This window comes from Pteropus medius, unplaced genomic scaffold (genome assembly GCF_902729225.1).
Source record: "Pteropus medius unplaced genomic scaffold, Ma_sr-lr_union100, whole genome shotgun sequence".
Taxonomy (NCBI): Eukaryota; Metazoa; Chordata; class Mammalia; order Chiroptera; family Pteropodidae; genus Pteropus; species Pteropus medius.
In genome coordinates this window covers 4,003,745-4,020,856 of record NW_024344374.1, presented here as the reverse complement: position 1 = coordinate 4,020,856, position 17,112 = coordinate 4,003,745, and the positions used below count along the sequence as shown (strand labels likewise).

The following is a 17,112-nucleotide window of genomic DNA, read 5'->3' as shown; positions in this document are numbered from 1 at the left end:
TATAGAAGACTTATGTATGTGTTATTACCAAATCCATGCATAGGGAAACGCTTAAAGGATTTTGAAGATATTAATTCCCTTACTTTAGTCTGACTTGGTTGCAGGCCCAGTTTTAAAGCTAGAACTCTGACCTTTTGGCCTTCTTCCTCTAGCCCCTGGTACCTGAAACCTCTAAGTCCAGAGATGGACTTTTCTAGGCCTGGAGGTGACAGTAGCCAGAGAGGGGCAGAGTCCATGATACTTACTTTTCCCCCTTACATGATGTTTAAGCTTATTCATGGTAAAAACACCAAAAATTATTTTTAAGAATTGCTGTATATTTTTTACCACCATTATTAGTTAGTGGTACTGTGCTGTTCACATGCTTTTTTTTGCAAATTGAACATCCATGTGTCTAATCCTCCTTCTCTTTCTCTCTCACGTGCAGACAGGGTATTGGTGACAGTCTTCCGGCAGAGTATAGTTCCACCTCCCATGTGCACCTACCGACTGCTGCTCCCACACCCTGCGAATCAAGTTATGTTTTTTTCACACCCTAAAAAGAGTAACGACCTCGCCATCCTAGATGCCAGTAACCAGGTTTCTGTTTATAAATGTGGTATGTTCAAAACTGTTATCAAGATGTTCTGAATCGAGTCCCTCCCACAGAAAGCAAATTATAGTTTGGTGTTGTCTTAGCTCTAGTGTTTCTAAAAATTTTTAAGTTTATAATTAATGTCTTTATCATTATGATATTTAATTCGTTTATGGGTATTTTTTTGTTTCATGGGGGTTCAATCCTACTCTGGCTTATAAGACTTATTTCTTTAGTTTTATTAAACTTGAAAATTCAGTTAGGAATAACATTCAACTCTGGAAATAAAATGCTATCTGGTTATATCTTTTACATATTTCACAATTTTCATTGCCTTTGCACGAATTTTCAGTTGATCTCACAGCCTTTTTAGGAGCTGTGTCCCAGATGGAGTTTTCTTTTTCCATAGATGAGGGAACAGAATGCCAGAGGGTTTGAAATTTGCTTGAGCAAGGTGGACAGAGATTCCAACTTAGGTGTTCTGGCTTCTAATCCAGTTGTCTTCCATGTTTCATTGCTCTTAGTTTCTAGTTGCTTTCCTGAAGTGCTGGAAAAACCTGAAACTTGTTTTTAGTTGTAAGTTCTGTGGTGCTGTCATAAATTACACTGGAATGTGGAAATGGTGGCCTTATTTTCAAATAATTTTTGAATTCTCACTTAGGAAAAACCTAGATAGCTGCTGGGAGAGAATAATCAAAATTAATTAATTCATGTTGGAATTCCCTACTTATCATTTTTTTTGTTAATTCAACAACCTACTGTTTATACTAATACGACAATTTTCGTTCGGTATTGTTTTGTTATGATGTTTACAAGAAGACATAGGAACTTAACTCTTGTGTATATCAATTAGCATATGATAAAATTGATTTTGTTATACATTGTTTTGCTTAAAGTTACAGAACCCATCAGTGATGTTAACTGAGGACTTACTGTATTTGGATATGTCACCAGCTTCTCTGGTTTTAGTTTTGTTCTATAAAATGCTATAACAGTCTTCCTTAAGTTTCTTTTTTAATAGCTTTAAAAAATAATAATAATGTGTTCATTGTCTAGGCAAATCATAAAACAAAAATTAACTACTTTTCAAAGTAGATTTTCTATCAATCAGTGATATTAAAAGTAAACAGTGATTGTCTCTGTACTCTACTACTGTTTGGGTATCTTGCTGCTGGTTTTGTGAGGTTAAGAAGGATCAGATGTTAGAATAAGTTTTTGTATATCACTTTACAATGTATGGGATTTTTTGTCCTACATTCACTTAAAAAAACTTTATTGAGTTCATACCATTCACCCATTTAAAGTGTACAATTCTGTGGTTTTTAGTATATTCACAGAGTTTTGTAGCCATCGTCATCATATTCAATTTTAGAACATATTCATCTTCCCAAATGAAACCCTGTACCATCCTACATTCACTGTACTGATACTTACAACTCCCTGTGATGAGATAGGGCATGCTGAGAGCTCCGCTTTTGGAAGCTTGGTTGGCGTCAGTATGTGGGGTGAGCCATGGATGTGAGCATCTGAAGGCAGAGATACCAGTTAGGCTATTGCAGAGTCACTAGGTAGGAGATGATGAGCACATTAGTCTGTAGAAATGGAAAGAAGAGAAAGATCATACAAATCCCAGAACTGAAAGCCTCTGGGAAGTTAAAGAGCGTGTTGCAGAAAGTTTGGATATAAGAGGGTCCGGGAAAAGGTAGGAGTCTTTATTAGAGCATAGGACTTAGAGATTAGCATCTCAGACATGGAGTAATTTCAGGAGATGGCCCTGGTGTGGACAGCTCATGTGGAGTTGAAGTTGTTGAATGCCAGCATTGGGCACCTGCCCAGTGAGCATAGTGAGAGGGCAGATTGGTAAGAGATTCAAGAGTGCTAGTGTAGAAACAGTGGACGTCAGCTTCCGGGTTGTGCAGGGAGTCAAGTGAATGTTGAGGAATAATACCTTTTATTGAGAAGAAGAGGAATGAGAAGAAGAAAGATTGGAAGTTGGGGTCACAGTCAGAATATTCCAGTTTGAGATCTCAGTGGACAGGTCAGACTATTAATAAGGGCCCAGTGCCTAAGCAGAAGCAGAAGAGAAAGAGCTCTCGTTACAGATGAACAACTTGGACATGAGTAGTGGACATTAGAGTTGAGTAGAAACAAATTAGATGTGAAAATTTTCAAAGGTGGCATTCGATGTCTCTTTAGTATTGCTCCTTTTTTTTTTCCCATCCATGTTTATTGATTATCTGTTAACGTGCCAGGTGTTTTCCTACTCCGTGCCTTTGTGGAGTCTGTCTTCTAGTTGGGGAGAAAGCTAGTAAATAAACACAAGAGGATAGGTGCCAGTAGGGTAAGGTGTCTTTGTATTTAGAGTGGCCACGGAGCCTCTCTGTGAAGGTGACATTTAAGCAGAGACTGAGTGGGAATTGGAGAGGGAGCCATGCAAACACCTGCGGTAAGAACATTCCAGGTAGAGCACCAAGCACTGCAAAGTACTTGTTGTATGTAGGAAATAGCCAGGAGTGTAAGGTGGCTGCAGCAGAGCAAGTGAGAGGAGAGTGGTGGGTGGGGTCATAGAGGTGACCCCACAGGAAATAACTCTTGTCAGGCCTTGAAGGCTCTGGGAAGATGTTAGTGTTTATTCTGCATGAGACAGGAAGCCACTGGAGAGTTTGGAACAGAGAGTATGGTATTCTGGATTAATTTTTTAAAGGATTGTATTGACTGCTGTGCGGTAAATAAACTGGATCAAGAATGGAAAAAGAATGTCTTTCTATCAAGGAAGCAAGTTTGTTGAGAGATCATTGTGGAACAGTGGGAGGAACTAGCACTGGGGCGTGAGGGCAGCCCTTCGGCCTGGTCTTGCTGAGACTTGGTGAGGATTGTGACTGGTGTAGTAGGAAGGGGAATGCATATTTGGGTTATGCCTAAAAGGTAGACAGAGATTGAAAAGAGATTAAGATGTTATTTTCAATTGCCTTATTTGTGAAGTGGTTTACCTTCTAGAACCCACCAAATGCAGGACCCCATAACCTTAATATTATGAGAAACGTTTGCAGTTTACTATGATGGTATTTGCATTTTTGTTTTCTAGATGACAGTCCAAGTGTGGACCCTACGGTGAGACTGGGAGCTGTGGGTGGAAATGGATTTAAAGTTTCCCTTAGAACTCCTCATCTGGAAAAGAGATACAAGTAGGTGGTTCTTAATTATCTTGGACCTGGGCATAGAAGCAGCCAGCATTTAGTCCTAACTTCACCCACCTATTGTCCTGTGTCTGTTGCTCAGTGGAAGAAGAAGTAGGTACAACACTCAGGCCCAGGTTTTTCAGCCTCATTAGGGAAGCCAGTTACCTATATATCTGAATGCCACATATGCTGAGGGGTGGCAGGTCATAAACCAGCCTAAAACCCATTCCTTGCAATAGCCCTTGGAGATGAAGATGATGGGGCAGAGTTGCATTCGCTTACATAAATGAGGATATCTAAGTTGTTAACATATGGCTGACCTACCAGTTCCTCACCGCATACTCCAAAACTAATGGGTGCTCTGTTTTGAGGCTTGCAGGTTGGAAATCAGAATGCATTTTCCCATTGAAACAATATTATAAATGGTCGGGTATAATTGAATATTTCAGGTACTCTATAGGCATTGTAAAATGACCCAGAGGCCAAACTATTAATTATAATGCCACTTCTGTGAGAATCCAGGATTTGAGTCTACTCTATTTGATAAGCCTGTGTTCTTAATTATTGCAGTATTCTACCTCCTGGGGAGCATATATTCCTAAATTAATAGGAATAATGAACTGTATAGAGCAAATAGAATTTAATAATGTTTTTCTTAAATATATGCAGTATGTTTTACAAATGTATATAAATATCTAACTGTGTATGATTTGCCTCTATGATGCTTAGCGGTCTTCACAGAACATTTATGTGGATGATTTCGTTCCATAGGCTTGGAACCATTGGGACAGAGTTAAGGCAAATTAAAAAGTGTGAGGCAATTTAGAATATAGCTCCATTTTTTAAAAAGTGAGAGGCTAGCTTTAAGTTCTTTAAAGAAATCGCATGAAGGACATGAGTACTTACCTTGATTCTTGAAGGGCTAGGGTTAGGACTAGTAGAGAAAGATTGGGAACATTGGGTCTGGCGGGCAGAGGAGTGTCGATGAGGAGCAGAGCTGGGAAAGCTCGCGTGTGGGGCTGAATGCAGTGGAGAGACTGAGTCCTGGGAGAGCTGGTTGAGGAGGAAGATCAGGTTAGTGTCCCAACTTCTTCAGTGTGCACTGAGGGTTTGCTGCCTGAGCTGGAAGGCAAGAAGTAGCCATTCTAAATTCCCGAGTGAGGTGGCAAAATGTACCTTCTTCTGCTGTGTAAATGCTACAGAAGGAAGATGGTAGAGGCAGGAAAACCATCTGTCAAGCTAATTAGTTATTTTAATATGAAATGCTTAGGAAAGGATCCATTGTGTTTAGATCTAAATATCTGCTAGAGTCTGGTTTGAATACTGGTTACGTGGTGACAATAGAAAACGTCTGGGGTCTGTTAGTGTAAGGACCTGGGTAATTTTCTTGTGTAGTCAGTTTCCTGAAGTATTCTCTTCAATTCTAAAGATCTCAGAGTATAAGAGACTTAATATTAAATAGAAAAAATTTTTTAAGCCAAGCAAACATTATTTTGGATTTTCTAGTATTTGACATCACCTTAGGTTTTGTCCCTCCAAAGAAGGTGTCAACTGTATACAGGGTGGTTTATTCTTCCTTCATTTAGGAAAATCTCAGTGATATTAAAGTTTTATTCATGTCTTGGATGTTCTTCAATATTTAAAACAGAATTCAATTTGAGAATAGTGAAGATCAAGAAGTAAATCCACTGAAACTCAGCCTTCTCACCTGGATTCAAGAAGACATTTTCCTGGCTGTAAGCCACAGTGGGTCCAGCTCACAGTCTGTCATTCACCATCTAACTATGACCCCTTCCGAGACGGATGACGAGCAAGGACAGCTCAATATTAGGTATTACAACACTTCCCTGTATTCTACATGTTAATAAGCTGATGGAGTTATGCTTTTGTCTTTATAAGCATAGGACTTTTTTTGGCTTCTGGTGAGCAAGGTTGAGGGGCTGTAGCTTCTCTGTTAGAAACACTTAACAAGAGAGTAAGGCTAGTTTTGAGTCATGTCAAAATACAGGCTAAAAATGCAGGTGAAAAATAGGACAAATACCAATAGATGAGGCAAAACATTTAAGATGTGTTAAAAATTTTAATTCAGCATATACTTACATTCCAGCAGGATTATTGTTAGCCCATGAGAATCTACCACTCTAATTACCCTTATTAATAATTAAAATCAGTTATAAGATCTATTTATATGAGCTTCATTTTGATGTGGCAACTTCAAAATACTTCTTCCGGCCTCATCTTTACAGTCTGTTTGGCACTTGACTGGCATTTAGTAGTCTCCTCTATCTTTCTTTGCTAAAGTTTCACTGCCCTCTGACCCTGAGTTTCATCTTGATTTCTGACTGCATCTTTGTCATGTAACAGATTTTAGTTAATGAATGCTGTTTTCTGTAATGCTAGACCTGTTGTGCAGAAGAGGGCATGGTCTGAGCAGCTCCGGGAAATCCTTAGGTTTCCCTTGTCAAAATTTGGCCCTTCAGTCATGTTCTGATATTAATCTCCATATTCACTCATTAAAGATCTACTGGTTAGATTTAAATTCTGAAAACCCTTGTCGCAAACAAGGAACCTGTCCTTATTGTATACATAAAACGTGTTCAGATGCAGTCATCAGCTCCTCATCTTTGACTCACAACGCTTACATTTTAAGAAAATGAATTACAGAAATGATATCAGTACCGTGCATGTCTAATGAAGACAATAAATTATAGTGAGTTGGAATAAGTTATAACGAGTTGCTGCCAAAATGGGAGCGAGGACTTCACCATGTAGACACCTGGCTTCCTTGTACTATGGAAAATAGTGTCATGTGACAGATAATTGCTTTATCTGTGCTTGTGATTGCAATAGTTTATCTGTCATTGTGCGTGTGTCCGTGTTTATGTGAATTTTGTGTGTATTGTATTGCAATAGGCAGTGCAGCACCAAAGAGAAATTGCTTATTTTTCTATTTTGTAAAATAAGTAATGTCACTACTTTTGAAAAAAATCGTCTGTTCACACCCCTTTTCTCCCTTTTTTTACTTTTGTCAGTTCATCTGTGACAGTAGATGGGGTCATAATCAGCCTATGTTGCAATTCCAAGACCAAATCAGTAGCATTGCAGCTGGCTGGTGGCCAGATACTTAAGTATCTTTGGGGTGAGTATTAAAATGCTAGGAAAGCATGTTTATGACTTCTATGGATGTTTAATTTTTGAGAACTTGATTTGTATCTTGTCAGTGCTGCATTGATAGGTCTTGTAATTATCCTGGAAAACCCTAAGCTAGCACGTGTAGTTGGCAGGTGTTTTCTGCCTCTCTTTTCTTGTGGTGAATTGGAGCACGCTTATGAGTTTCTAGAATATATTTGAGAGGTAATTCAAATGACATGTCAAGTGTTTTAGCAAGTATCAGTGTGACAGGTTTTTACCAATAGCAGCTCACCATTTTGTGAACCTCATGTCCCAAACCTGCAGAGTCACCCTCTCTGGCTGTTGCTCCATGGAAGAACCCCGATGGAGTTCCCGTGCGGTTCCCATATCCTTGCACACAAACTGAATTGGCTGTGATTGGAGGAGAGGTAAGTGAACACAGGGCAGAAAAATTTACCACTTAGGGCACTGGCCCAGGATAGAGCATTAGGTAGAAAGACTGTGGGCTTTGGAAGTGGACCTGGGTCTCCACTAAATCTCAAGGCAATAAGGAGGAGTCATCCACATTCCAGGGCCTCAGCTTCTTCTATGAAATGGGATTAAGAAATTGCCTGGCATGTAGTAGTTGACTTCTTTCCTTGGAGGTACAAATTTAAAAATAGAAGAATGCAGTCAGCAAACTTTTATCCCATTGTATAAAACATTCAAAATTAGTTCTGTGGGAGACAACAGAAATGTAATCTTGAAAATAGTATTTAGTAGATTGCCATTCATCAAATATTAAAATGCCTATAATTGTGGTGGGATACAGTTGTTATAAAAGAAAAGAGCTGTCTGATCCCTCTCTTCTGGACTTTGTGACATATCAAAAGAGGTCTGATTATCCCCTCCGATGGGAAAATGAAGGAAATGATTAGGGCGTGATGTTAGAGAATAGTGAGGTGCTGGGGACTAATTAGAGAATGGTAGCTGTGAGGGTGGGTGGGGAGACCTGCTTTTGTGGTGTGGGAAAGCTCTCTGAGATGATGTATGTGCTGAGAAGTGAGAAAAGAAAGCTCTATCCCTGAAAAGGGAGTGTTCCAGGGAGAAGGGACTGTGGCCACCTTGAGCTTGAAAGGAGCTCAGCTTATTCGAGGAACTAAGTGGAAGCAGTGTGGCTAGACCTCAGTGATAGGGCGTAGGAGGGAGTGTGGGTTTTTCAATTGGACAATGATAGGAAAATTATTAATAATTTTTAATCAGCTAGTAATGTGATCTGATTCATGGTTTGAAAGTTTTTTTTGGCTGCCCAGTGGAGAGTAGGTTGGAAAGGAACGAGAGTGGAAGTGATTGTTGGAGTGGAGGCAGTGAGGGCCAGAAAGGCGATGTATTTGAGGTATATCTAGGAGAGAGAAATGACAGGGCTTGCTGATGTACTGGATGGCGTCATACTCCATTTGGCACTGGACCAATCACATCTTACATACCTGCATTCAGTCCTGATTACAGAGACCTAGATGTGAAATCACAAATCAATAGAACTGTGTAATAGGAATGTTAGATTCAATTAGTTTGGTTAGAATTGCTTGTAATTTCAGTTTTGTTTATTTTGCAGGAATGTGTCCTTGGTCTGACTGACAGGTGCCGCTTTTTCATCAATGACAATGAGGTATCAAGGCTTGGTTTGGTGCTGGATCCTTTTCGCTTTTGGATCCAAGTAATAAAATTAACATTCTCCCTTGCCTCCCTTCCCTTGTTGTAGGTTGCTTCGAATATTACGTCATTTGCAGTATACGATGAGTTCTTACTGTTGACGACCCATTCTCATACCTGCCAGTGTTTTTGCCTGACGGATGCTTCGTTTAAAAGTAAGTTTTCAGTGTATAAAATAGAAAATAGTCCCTCTTTTAATATCTTTTATGCTTGGAAGTCTTGATGACTTTTAAGATCTTCACCTACTTTGGCTTTTTATCATAGAGTCCCAGACTAGAGAAAACCTTTAGAGTTCATTTACTTAGCCTCGAATCTCAACATAATATCTCAGTTATATCATTCTACACCAGTTAGCAAAGACTTGTAGAGAAGAAAGTCCTCCCGTAAGCAGAATATACTTAAGTTAAACCAAAAAATTTCTCGGAAATTGTTATTAAATAACTAGTTTAATATTTTACTTCGAGTTCCCATGTAGATACCAGACTGGCAATATGCTCTAACTTCTTTGTAATCTTCCTTTTGTCACTGTGGCCACCCTCCGTTGTACACCTGCAGGGCTCCAGCTTGTGGTTGTAGGAAATGGGCTCTATCTTGTCTTCTATTTCGTTTCTCCCCCTACACTCCCCCACTGTGTGTGTGTGAGAGATTCCAAAAATTCCCACTTTCTTTGTTTCTAACTGAGAAACAGAATCGTTCACTAATACAATTATAGTGTACTGATAGTGCTAAGAAATAGAGATGCTGCCCAGTCTTCCCTGTGTTCTCCAAATCGGTTGAGAAGTTGTGTATGTGACTATGCGTGAGAGCTCTGTGCGAGAGGACAATTTCCAGGGATGAGACTGTTTATCAGAAAGGCTAATGGTCTGAAGGTTGAATGAGAGAGCAAAGGATCCTGGTTGTTAATTGCTCTCTTCTATTTCTGATAATGTGTAGTTTCAGCTGCAGTAATGGAGAGTGGCTTGTCATGACAGTGATTCCTAATGCTTAGCCAACCGTGTCTTTAGCATTACAGGCAGGTCTGGGCAGCAGTCATATGTCTAATGGGGAGACTCTGCGGAAGGTAGAGAGGGGTTCACGCATTGTCACCGTTGTACCCCAGGACACAAAGCTTGTATTACAGGTAAGCTGATTTTTCAGGCTGTGTTTCTGATTGTCAGTAGGCAGTCAGTACCAAACAATCTTTCAAATTGTATTTTAGGCTCTCTTATCATTTGTAATAATTTGTTATAAGCCTTTTCTTGCTAGGTTCTCTGTTAGCTTTATATAAAGGCGTATTCATACAGGCTCTGCCCAGTAAGGCTAATAAGGAAACTTTTCTGGAAAGTCAAATATTAAGCCCAACTAGATTCTGCTAAAAGTATGCTTATTTTACCACATTGTGGTAGTTCTCCATATACATCTTGGGTATTTAAATATTTTCTATTTAATTAAAAACATTATTGTTTCAATTTATTTATTTTAAGGTGCCAAGGGGAAACTTAGAAGTTGTTTGTCATCGAGCCCTGGTTTTAGCTCAGATTCGGAAGTGGTTAGACAAGTAAGTACCATGTATATGACTACTTGCTTATTATTATCACTTATGTGTGAAGATGGTACGTATTAAAGTTGGAAAACCTACTGGAAAACCTTCATTACAGATGTCTTCAATCAGATTCTCAGAGGCTTTTTTTTTTTTCCACTTTGATTTTAATGCCATATGGTGTAGTAGACATTCTTAGCAGAAAGAATCACGAAGTTTATCATAAAAGACCAGGTTTTTCAGCCTAGGAGGATCCCAATGCGCTTTAGATGTCCTGTGATCCCAGGGAGATTGTGCAACAAACTGTGTCTGTGTGCTTACCCAGGCAGAAGGCCCCAGGCTTTCAGCAGATTTACGGGGTGGGAGTAGGGTGGGGGGTATGACCCAAAAGTGCCAGAGCCTCGGTTGTGAAGGAAATGATCTTTTGTCTGAATTTACATGGAGGAAACTTTGTATCAGAAAGGTTGTTATTAATATTTTCTTAAAAAAAGAAAGTAGACCTACATTCCATGATGATTTTGTATTGTGTGTATGTGGAGATGTAGTCCTCAGCCTGCCGTGATGACTGAATCACACCTTTAAGAAGGTAGATGAATCTGGTACCTGATTTTTTTCATTTTGTGATTTCAGAGTAGAAATTCAGTAGCAAGTGTATGGCATTTGGGCTGTATTCTAATTATAACTGGTTTATATTGTAATGAAAACAAGCAAGGTCCAGGGAGTTTAGTTTTTGTGAAATGCCTTTTTTATCCATGCTCTGTCTCTTCACAGACTTATGTTTAAAGAGGCATTTGAATGCATGAGAAAACTGAGAATTAATCTTAATCTGATTCATGATCATAACCCTAAGGTAACTTTCTAAATTTGCTATTTACTCTGTCTTACTTTAGACTTGAGCTAATGTGACATGAACTAAAAATTTTTTTTTTTTTTGGATAGGTGTTTCTTGAAAATGTGGAGGTCTTCATAAGACAGATAGATTCTGTAAATCATATTAACTTATTTTTTACAGAATTGAAGTAAGTATTTTGAATAGTTCATGAGTACCATATCCATAATTTTTTCTCTTCTAGTTAAGGAAGTCAAACAGATAGATAGCCTGAGGAGAATTTCCATTCAGTATTTCTTTTAATCACTATAACTCTTAGAAGCCATATTTACTGGATTTTGCTCTGTTTCCTTTTTCAAAAGTCTATTTAAAACTAAGACTTCAAAGCATGTAGGTCAGAATTATTACTTAACTTTATTTTTAGGTGTTCATATAAAACTATGTTTTTCTTACGAGATTAAAATCAAATGGTGTCTTTTCTGCAAGGATTTTTTTCCCCAACTTTTTCATGAGAAATTTCAAACACAGGAAAGTTGAGAGAATTGTACAGGTCGTCCTGTACTACCATCTAGATTCTAGAGTTCATATTTTCGTATATGCTTTCATACTACCATCTGTGCCTTTCTTCATCATTCATCTATTTTTAGACAAATTTCAAGGTGATTATAGACATCAGTTTACCTTACCTCTCAATATTTCACTTTGCATAGCATTAACTAGAGTGCATTCTTTGTGTACGAGTTCTCTGCAGGCAAAATTTACCTGTTGTGAAATGTGCAGATCAATAAGCGTACCATTCAGTGAGTTTTGACAAATGTATACTTCTAGGTAACTTGAACCCCTGTCAAGATAGAGATTTCCATCATCTCAGAGAGTCCCCCCAAATTTCTTCTTAGTCCCTGTCCCACCCACTAGGCAACCACTACTTCGAGTTTTTCACCATAGAACAGTTTTGCATGTTTAAGAACTTTATATAAATGGAATCATAGAGTATTAACTTTTCTGTGTAAATAAAGCTTTCTTCCCTTATATATATTATCTTAAGTTCATCCATTTTGCACGTATCACTAATAAGTTCATCTTATTTATCACTCAACAGTATACCATTGTATAAATATACTGCAGTTCGTTTATTCATTCCCCTGTTGATGGACACCTGGGCTATACCCAGTTTGGGACTATTGGGATAAAACGTTTCTGAATATTACTGTACAAGTCTTTTGTGGACATGTTTTTATTTCTCAATAAGTTTCTCCATGTTCTCCTGTGTAAACATTTTTATAATTAAACTTTTCCAAAAGCCAGTTTTATTATCTCATCAGCACACTTGGGTTTATGTTAGTAGTTTGAGAGCTGGGACATAGGTTCAGTTAGTGACCTTTAAATACACACTTGTTTTTAGGGAAGAAGATGTCACCAAGACCATGTACCCTCCACCAGTTACCAGCGCTGTCCAGCTGCCCAGGGATCCGGAGGGGAGAAAAGTAGACCTTATCTGCGATGCTATGAGAGCAGCCATGGAGAACCTAAATCCTCACAAGTATGTGTGCCATCATTAGTTGGCATCTTTTGAATAACAGAAATATATAGTTGTCCTTACTCAGCTTGTTCATCCTTCTCATTCTGGTGTTCTTATAACCTCAGATACTGCCTATCAATACTCACCTCCCACGTGAAGAAAACAACCCCAGAATTGGAAATTGTGCTGCAGAAGGTACACGAGCTTCAAGGTAGAGACTCATTCACAGAGAGTGTTTAATGGGGTCTTGACTGTCACCAGTCTTCCAGTCTTCCTGAGGTCACACTGATCAGGACTAGTGTCACATCACAGATTTAACACGGGCCATTGGGTTACCATTTTAAGATCTGTGTCATTTTTTTGAGTGCTATCCTACAAATGTACAAAAGAGTCAAAACTATATATTTGTCAGGAAAATTTGTTACTTTGTCTTTTTGGTTATGTTGCTAGGTATGTGGCTTTTTCCCAGACTGGTTTTGCTCTGTTTTGTTTCCTTACGGACAGGAAATGCTCCGCCTGTTCCCGATGCTGTGAGTGCTGAAGAGGCCCTGAAATATTTGCTGCTGTTGGTAGATGTTAATGATCTATATGATCATTCTCTTGGGACCTATGACTTTGATTTGGTCCTCATGGTAGCCGAGAAGTCACAGAAGGTATGTGGAGTTGCTACATACCATGTTTTTGGTTCTCATTTATGTAATCATGGTAGTATGAAATCCTGCTTCTGATAGTACAATGTTTTGCCCGATGTTGTCCTGTGCACACAAGTTTGGAGGCCGATCAGTGAGTCTCCGGGGCCCACACATCTAGGCTACATTCTCTGCTATAATTCTGTGCTTATCAAAGTGTTTTGATTGTTAGATTGAGCAAGTGAGATAAAACTTCTTGATTATTTTTAAGATTATAGGCATATGTGTGAACAAATTCTCTTATCAAGGAAATATAACAAATGATTCATTGTCTAATTTAGGTCTTTATCTTGTAGCTCTTTTTTCCAATGGAAAGAGGGAATATAGAGAATAGAAAGGTTCAGGGCTTCAGGTCCCACTGCAGCATGCTGCAGTCAAAAAGTTTGAGCACCATTAGTCTAAATACATTTTTTATGTCTTTTTTTGCAGCCTCATTTTTATCCCCTATCATTCCTCTCTTTGCTCTTGCCAGAGTGATCTTTCCAAAAAGGAAAATTTGATCTTTCATTCCTCTGCTTAAAATCCTCCATGGGCTCCTCATTGCCCCTAAAGCCCTAATTTTGGTTAAAAACCCTTCCATGATCTGGTCTCTGTGTAACTCTGTTCTCATCTCTTGACATTATCCGTTTGTCTCTGCTCGTGGAAGAAAGGCAATGCTTTTGTCGCTCAGCCACCACTCTCATCCTCTCCATTCACCTGGCTAATTCTCACTCATTTTGGTCAGTGGGTACCAAGGTGGCATCTTCCTAGTAAACCATTCTTGCCTCCCTGCCCCCACCCAGGGACTGGAGGAGATGGCCCCCATATGTGCTTCTCCTGTACCCAGCGCCTATCCCCGCATACCAGTCTGATTTCTCTAGTAGACTGTAAGTTTCCTGAGGTTAAAGGTTGGGTTACGTTCTTTGTACATAATGGATTCTTACTTAAAACATTGATTTAACATTTTAGCATATAGTTATCCCTACATCACATGCATGAGCATTTGATTATTACTCTTGGTTTTTTTTTCCCCTATATTCTTATTTGTATTCATTCTGTCTGCCCTGTGAAACTGAATTAAGAACAGGAAGCATCTCTTCTTTGCCAAGAAAACAACTTTCTTACAGGGCATGTCACAGAGCTGGAAGTGATCAGTGCCAATAAAAACTTGTGGTGACAGGACCTCAGAGTTTTATGTCCAACTCAGTATAATTTTATCTTTAATACTTGGTCTTTGCAAATGGAGGGTATGAAATGTCATGGAAACAGCTCCAAGCGCACTGTCTTACACTTTTATGAGAAACTTGGATGCGTTTGTTCAGTGTCTTTTAGATTAGACCCTTGTTTTCTTTATTAGCCTGAAACAAATGGTTATTATGAGATTTAGTTAAGAGGTAGTCGTTATTCTTATTGTAAACTTATAACACCTATATATTGAAGCATTTTTTATCAAAAGTTGTATTATATTTGATTTTTATATGATATAACAATGTATTAATATGGCACATATTCTTAAAGTTATGTAGCTTTGGACTTATTGCCATAATTTTTTATTTTTATAAGTAAATATAATCACAAGCAGTTAAGTTCTCCTATTTATTATTTTTATTTTTAGGATCCCAAAGAATATCTTCCATTTCTTAATACACTTAAGAAAATGGAAACTAATTATCAGCGGTTCACCATAGACAAATACTTGAAGCGCTATGAAAAAGCCATTGGTCACCTCAGCAAATGTGGTAAGTATATGGGTTAGTGTGTTTATCTCTGCTTCAAATTTTCTTTGGAACTAGGCAGGGTATAAATTAAAATAAAATGCTAGTTTAGACATAGACTGATTTTAATTTCTAGTCCTGAAAACTTTAGCAATTACCTATGTACACCTTATTTTCACATATGTTTTGAGAAGCTGAGCATAAAGAAAATGCCTTTTAAGAATTGGAGGAGCTCCACAGCTCAGAAAATCGAGCAGATCCCGTTTGGGTTAAGAATGATCACCTCCTAAATTCACCTCAGAGTCTCAGAATCAAAACTGGTTGATAACTCGTTCTTCTCGTGGTGTTTGCTAACACCTGAGGGAAACTTGGCTTACCTGGAGCAAGTTGCCCACTGGCAGTGCCCTGAAAGCCCCTGTTTTAATCGTCAGTGATGGAGCAGAATAAGCACAATGCCAGGTGTCTTCTCCACCCCTGTCCCTGACCCACATTGGAGCCTCTGGCTTCAGCAGTTGTGATTCTTTCCTGAGGTCTGGAGGGGGACGAGGAACAGTCACCTGGGGTGCTTATTAAGTCTTCCTTGAAGAATCTGATTCACTTGGTCTGGGTAGGGCTCAGGTGTATATGTATGTTTAATAAGTTCCCCAGGTGATTCTTGTTACGGAGGTTGAAAAAACACTGAGCTGAGTGGTCATTTATCAGAGGTTGTGTAAAAATTTCTTCTACGTAGAACTCAGATCCCAGTTAGTGCTTCTCATAGCTCAGAATCTGCAGCGGTGCTCGTTAAAATTAAAATTCCTGGATTCCGTTCTCTATCCAGATCCTCTGATTATGCAGGTCTTAAAAGATCCCTTGTCGATTTTGTTTAGAGACCGTTGGTAAAAATGAAATTCTTATGCTTCCAAAGTCTTAAGCTTGTATGTGTATGAATCTCATTCCTGCAGGACCTGAGTACTTCCCAGAATGCTTAAACTTAATAAAAGATAAAAACTTGTATAATGAAGCTCTGAAGTTATATCCACCAAAGTCGCAGCAGTACAAGGTGTGTGGTGTGTGAAACGAGGCTCTCCTGGTTTCGCTTCATGCCTTAGTTGGAAAGGGGTGAAGATCCTGAGTCCATAACACCATCCTTGGTTTCAAGGTTCATCTGCACATGAATTAACCTCATCTTGAACTTCTTATGTGGGTGAATGGCCTTGACCTATTCCTTTTCTGAAGAACTTGCCCAGGCCAAAAACCTTGGCATTGTCCCAGGTTCCTGGTGGGAAATACTTGTCATCGTCCACATGAGGCTCCCCGCCTCCATCCTGCCTCCTACAGATCAGCCTCATTGCTGCATTACTGATCATCCTGAAAAGTGCAGAGCTTTCCCATTTATTTTAGGATAAAGGGATAACGTTTGGTTTGCTTAAGCAAACATCTGTTTAGCTTTTCTTATATGCCGGATACTTTGCTTATAAGCTAAATGTAGGATATAAGTCTCATAAAAACCCAATAAGCAGCGTGAAGAATTTTCAAGTGAGGAAACAGTTTGCCTAAGGACCTGGGGCTCTGAATCGGCCTCCCTGGGACATGAAGCCTGTGCCGTTAACCACTACTCACCATGCTGTCACCGCCACCATTTTCAGTTCGTTCACAAATTGCACACACCTGTCATCTGGCCTCTGATTGCGTCTTCAGCATCAGCTGCCTCTGCCAGCCCTTTACCTTCCCCTTCCTTTAGCCCCAGTTATCCTTCAAAACTCTGCCAGAAAGCTGTTCCTGGATGAGGTTTCAAACACTGAGCTCCCAGACTACCTTGTTCTTATCTTGGTGGTGGCATTTATCAACCTGATGATGTACAGATTTGTGTCTCCCACCAGATAGTGGGTTCCTTCAGAGCAGGGACTCCATGTTACATTCCTTTCTTTGTTGCTGCCTAACACTGAGCCTGGGGAATAGAGAATTTGGCCAGTGGCTGCCTCTTTGCTCTCATTTTCATTGTCTGTTCCTCTTTCCTGTTCTCTGTCTGCTTCAGTAACACCAGCCTTCTTGCTGTTTCTTCCTGAGTATTCCATACGCTCCTGCTGGGTGGCCATAGTTCTATGCTCTTGGCCTAGAACACTCTCTAACTCTTCACGTGGCTTATTCTCCTTACAACCCTCTGAAATAGCACTCCCATCACTCTGTGCTTTTACCACTGTTTGCATTACATCATAGACCATATTGTGTTTATAAGTCCATTCTCTCTTGCCACAAGAGCAGGAATTTGTTGGTGGTTCTTGTTATTGTGTGTGTGTGTGTGT

The 17,112-nt window shown here is 39.2% G+C and overlaps 1 protein-coding gene across 3 annotated transcripts in view; it reads left to right on the top strand.

The window, feature by feature from the left end:
- ELP1 (elongator acetyltransferase complex subunit 1) overlaps positions 1 to 17,112 on the top strand; it is a 54,557-nt gene that overhangs the window by 17,509 nt on the left and 19,936 nt on the right. For all 3 annotated transcript variants that reach the window (XR_005654498.1, XM_039870654.1, XM_039870655.1), the window contains exons 12-27: positions 428 to 598; positions 3,660 to 3,759; positions 5,402 to 5,584; positions 6,786 to 6,892; positions 7,210 to 7,313; positions 8,480 to 8,533; positions 8,627 to 8,732; positions 9,582 to 9,697; positions 10,041 to 10,114; positions 10,868 to 10,946; positions 11,036 to 11,115; positions 12,328 to 12,465; positions 12,570 to 12,655; positions 12,949 to 13,097; positions 14,728 to 14,851; positions 15,772 to 15,869. Coding sequence is in view for 2 of the 3 variants with exons in the window: in XM_039870654.1 (XP_039726588.1) it covers positions 428 to 598; positions 3,660 to 3,759; positions 5,402 to 5,584; positions 6,786 to 6,892; positions 7,210 to 7,313; positions 8,480 to 8,533; positions 8,627 to 8,732; positions 9,582 to 9,697; positions 10,041 to 10,114; positions 10,868 to 10,946; positions 11,036 to 11,115; positions 12,328 to 12,465; positions 12,570 to 12,655; positions 12,949 to 13,097; positions 14,728 to 14,851; positions 15,772 to 15,869 (1,769 nt within the window). In the remaining variant the exon portion in view is untranslated. The remainder of the gene's footprint in view (positions 1 to 427; positions 599 to 3,659; positions 3,760 to 5,401; positions 5,585 to 6,785; positions 6,893 to 7,209; positions 7,314 to 8,479; positions 8,534 to 8,626; positions 8,733 to 9,581; positions 9,698 to 10,040; positions 10,115 to 10,867; positions 10,947 to 11,035; positions 11,116 to 12,327; positions 12,466 to 12,569; positions 12,656 to 12,948; positions 13,098 to 14,727; positions 14,852 to 15,771; positions 15,870 to 17,112) is intronic.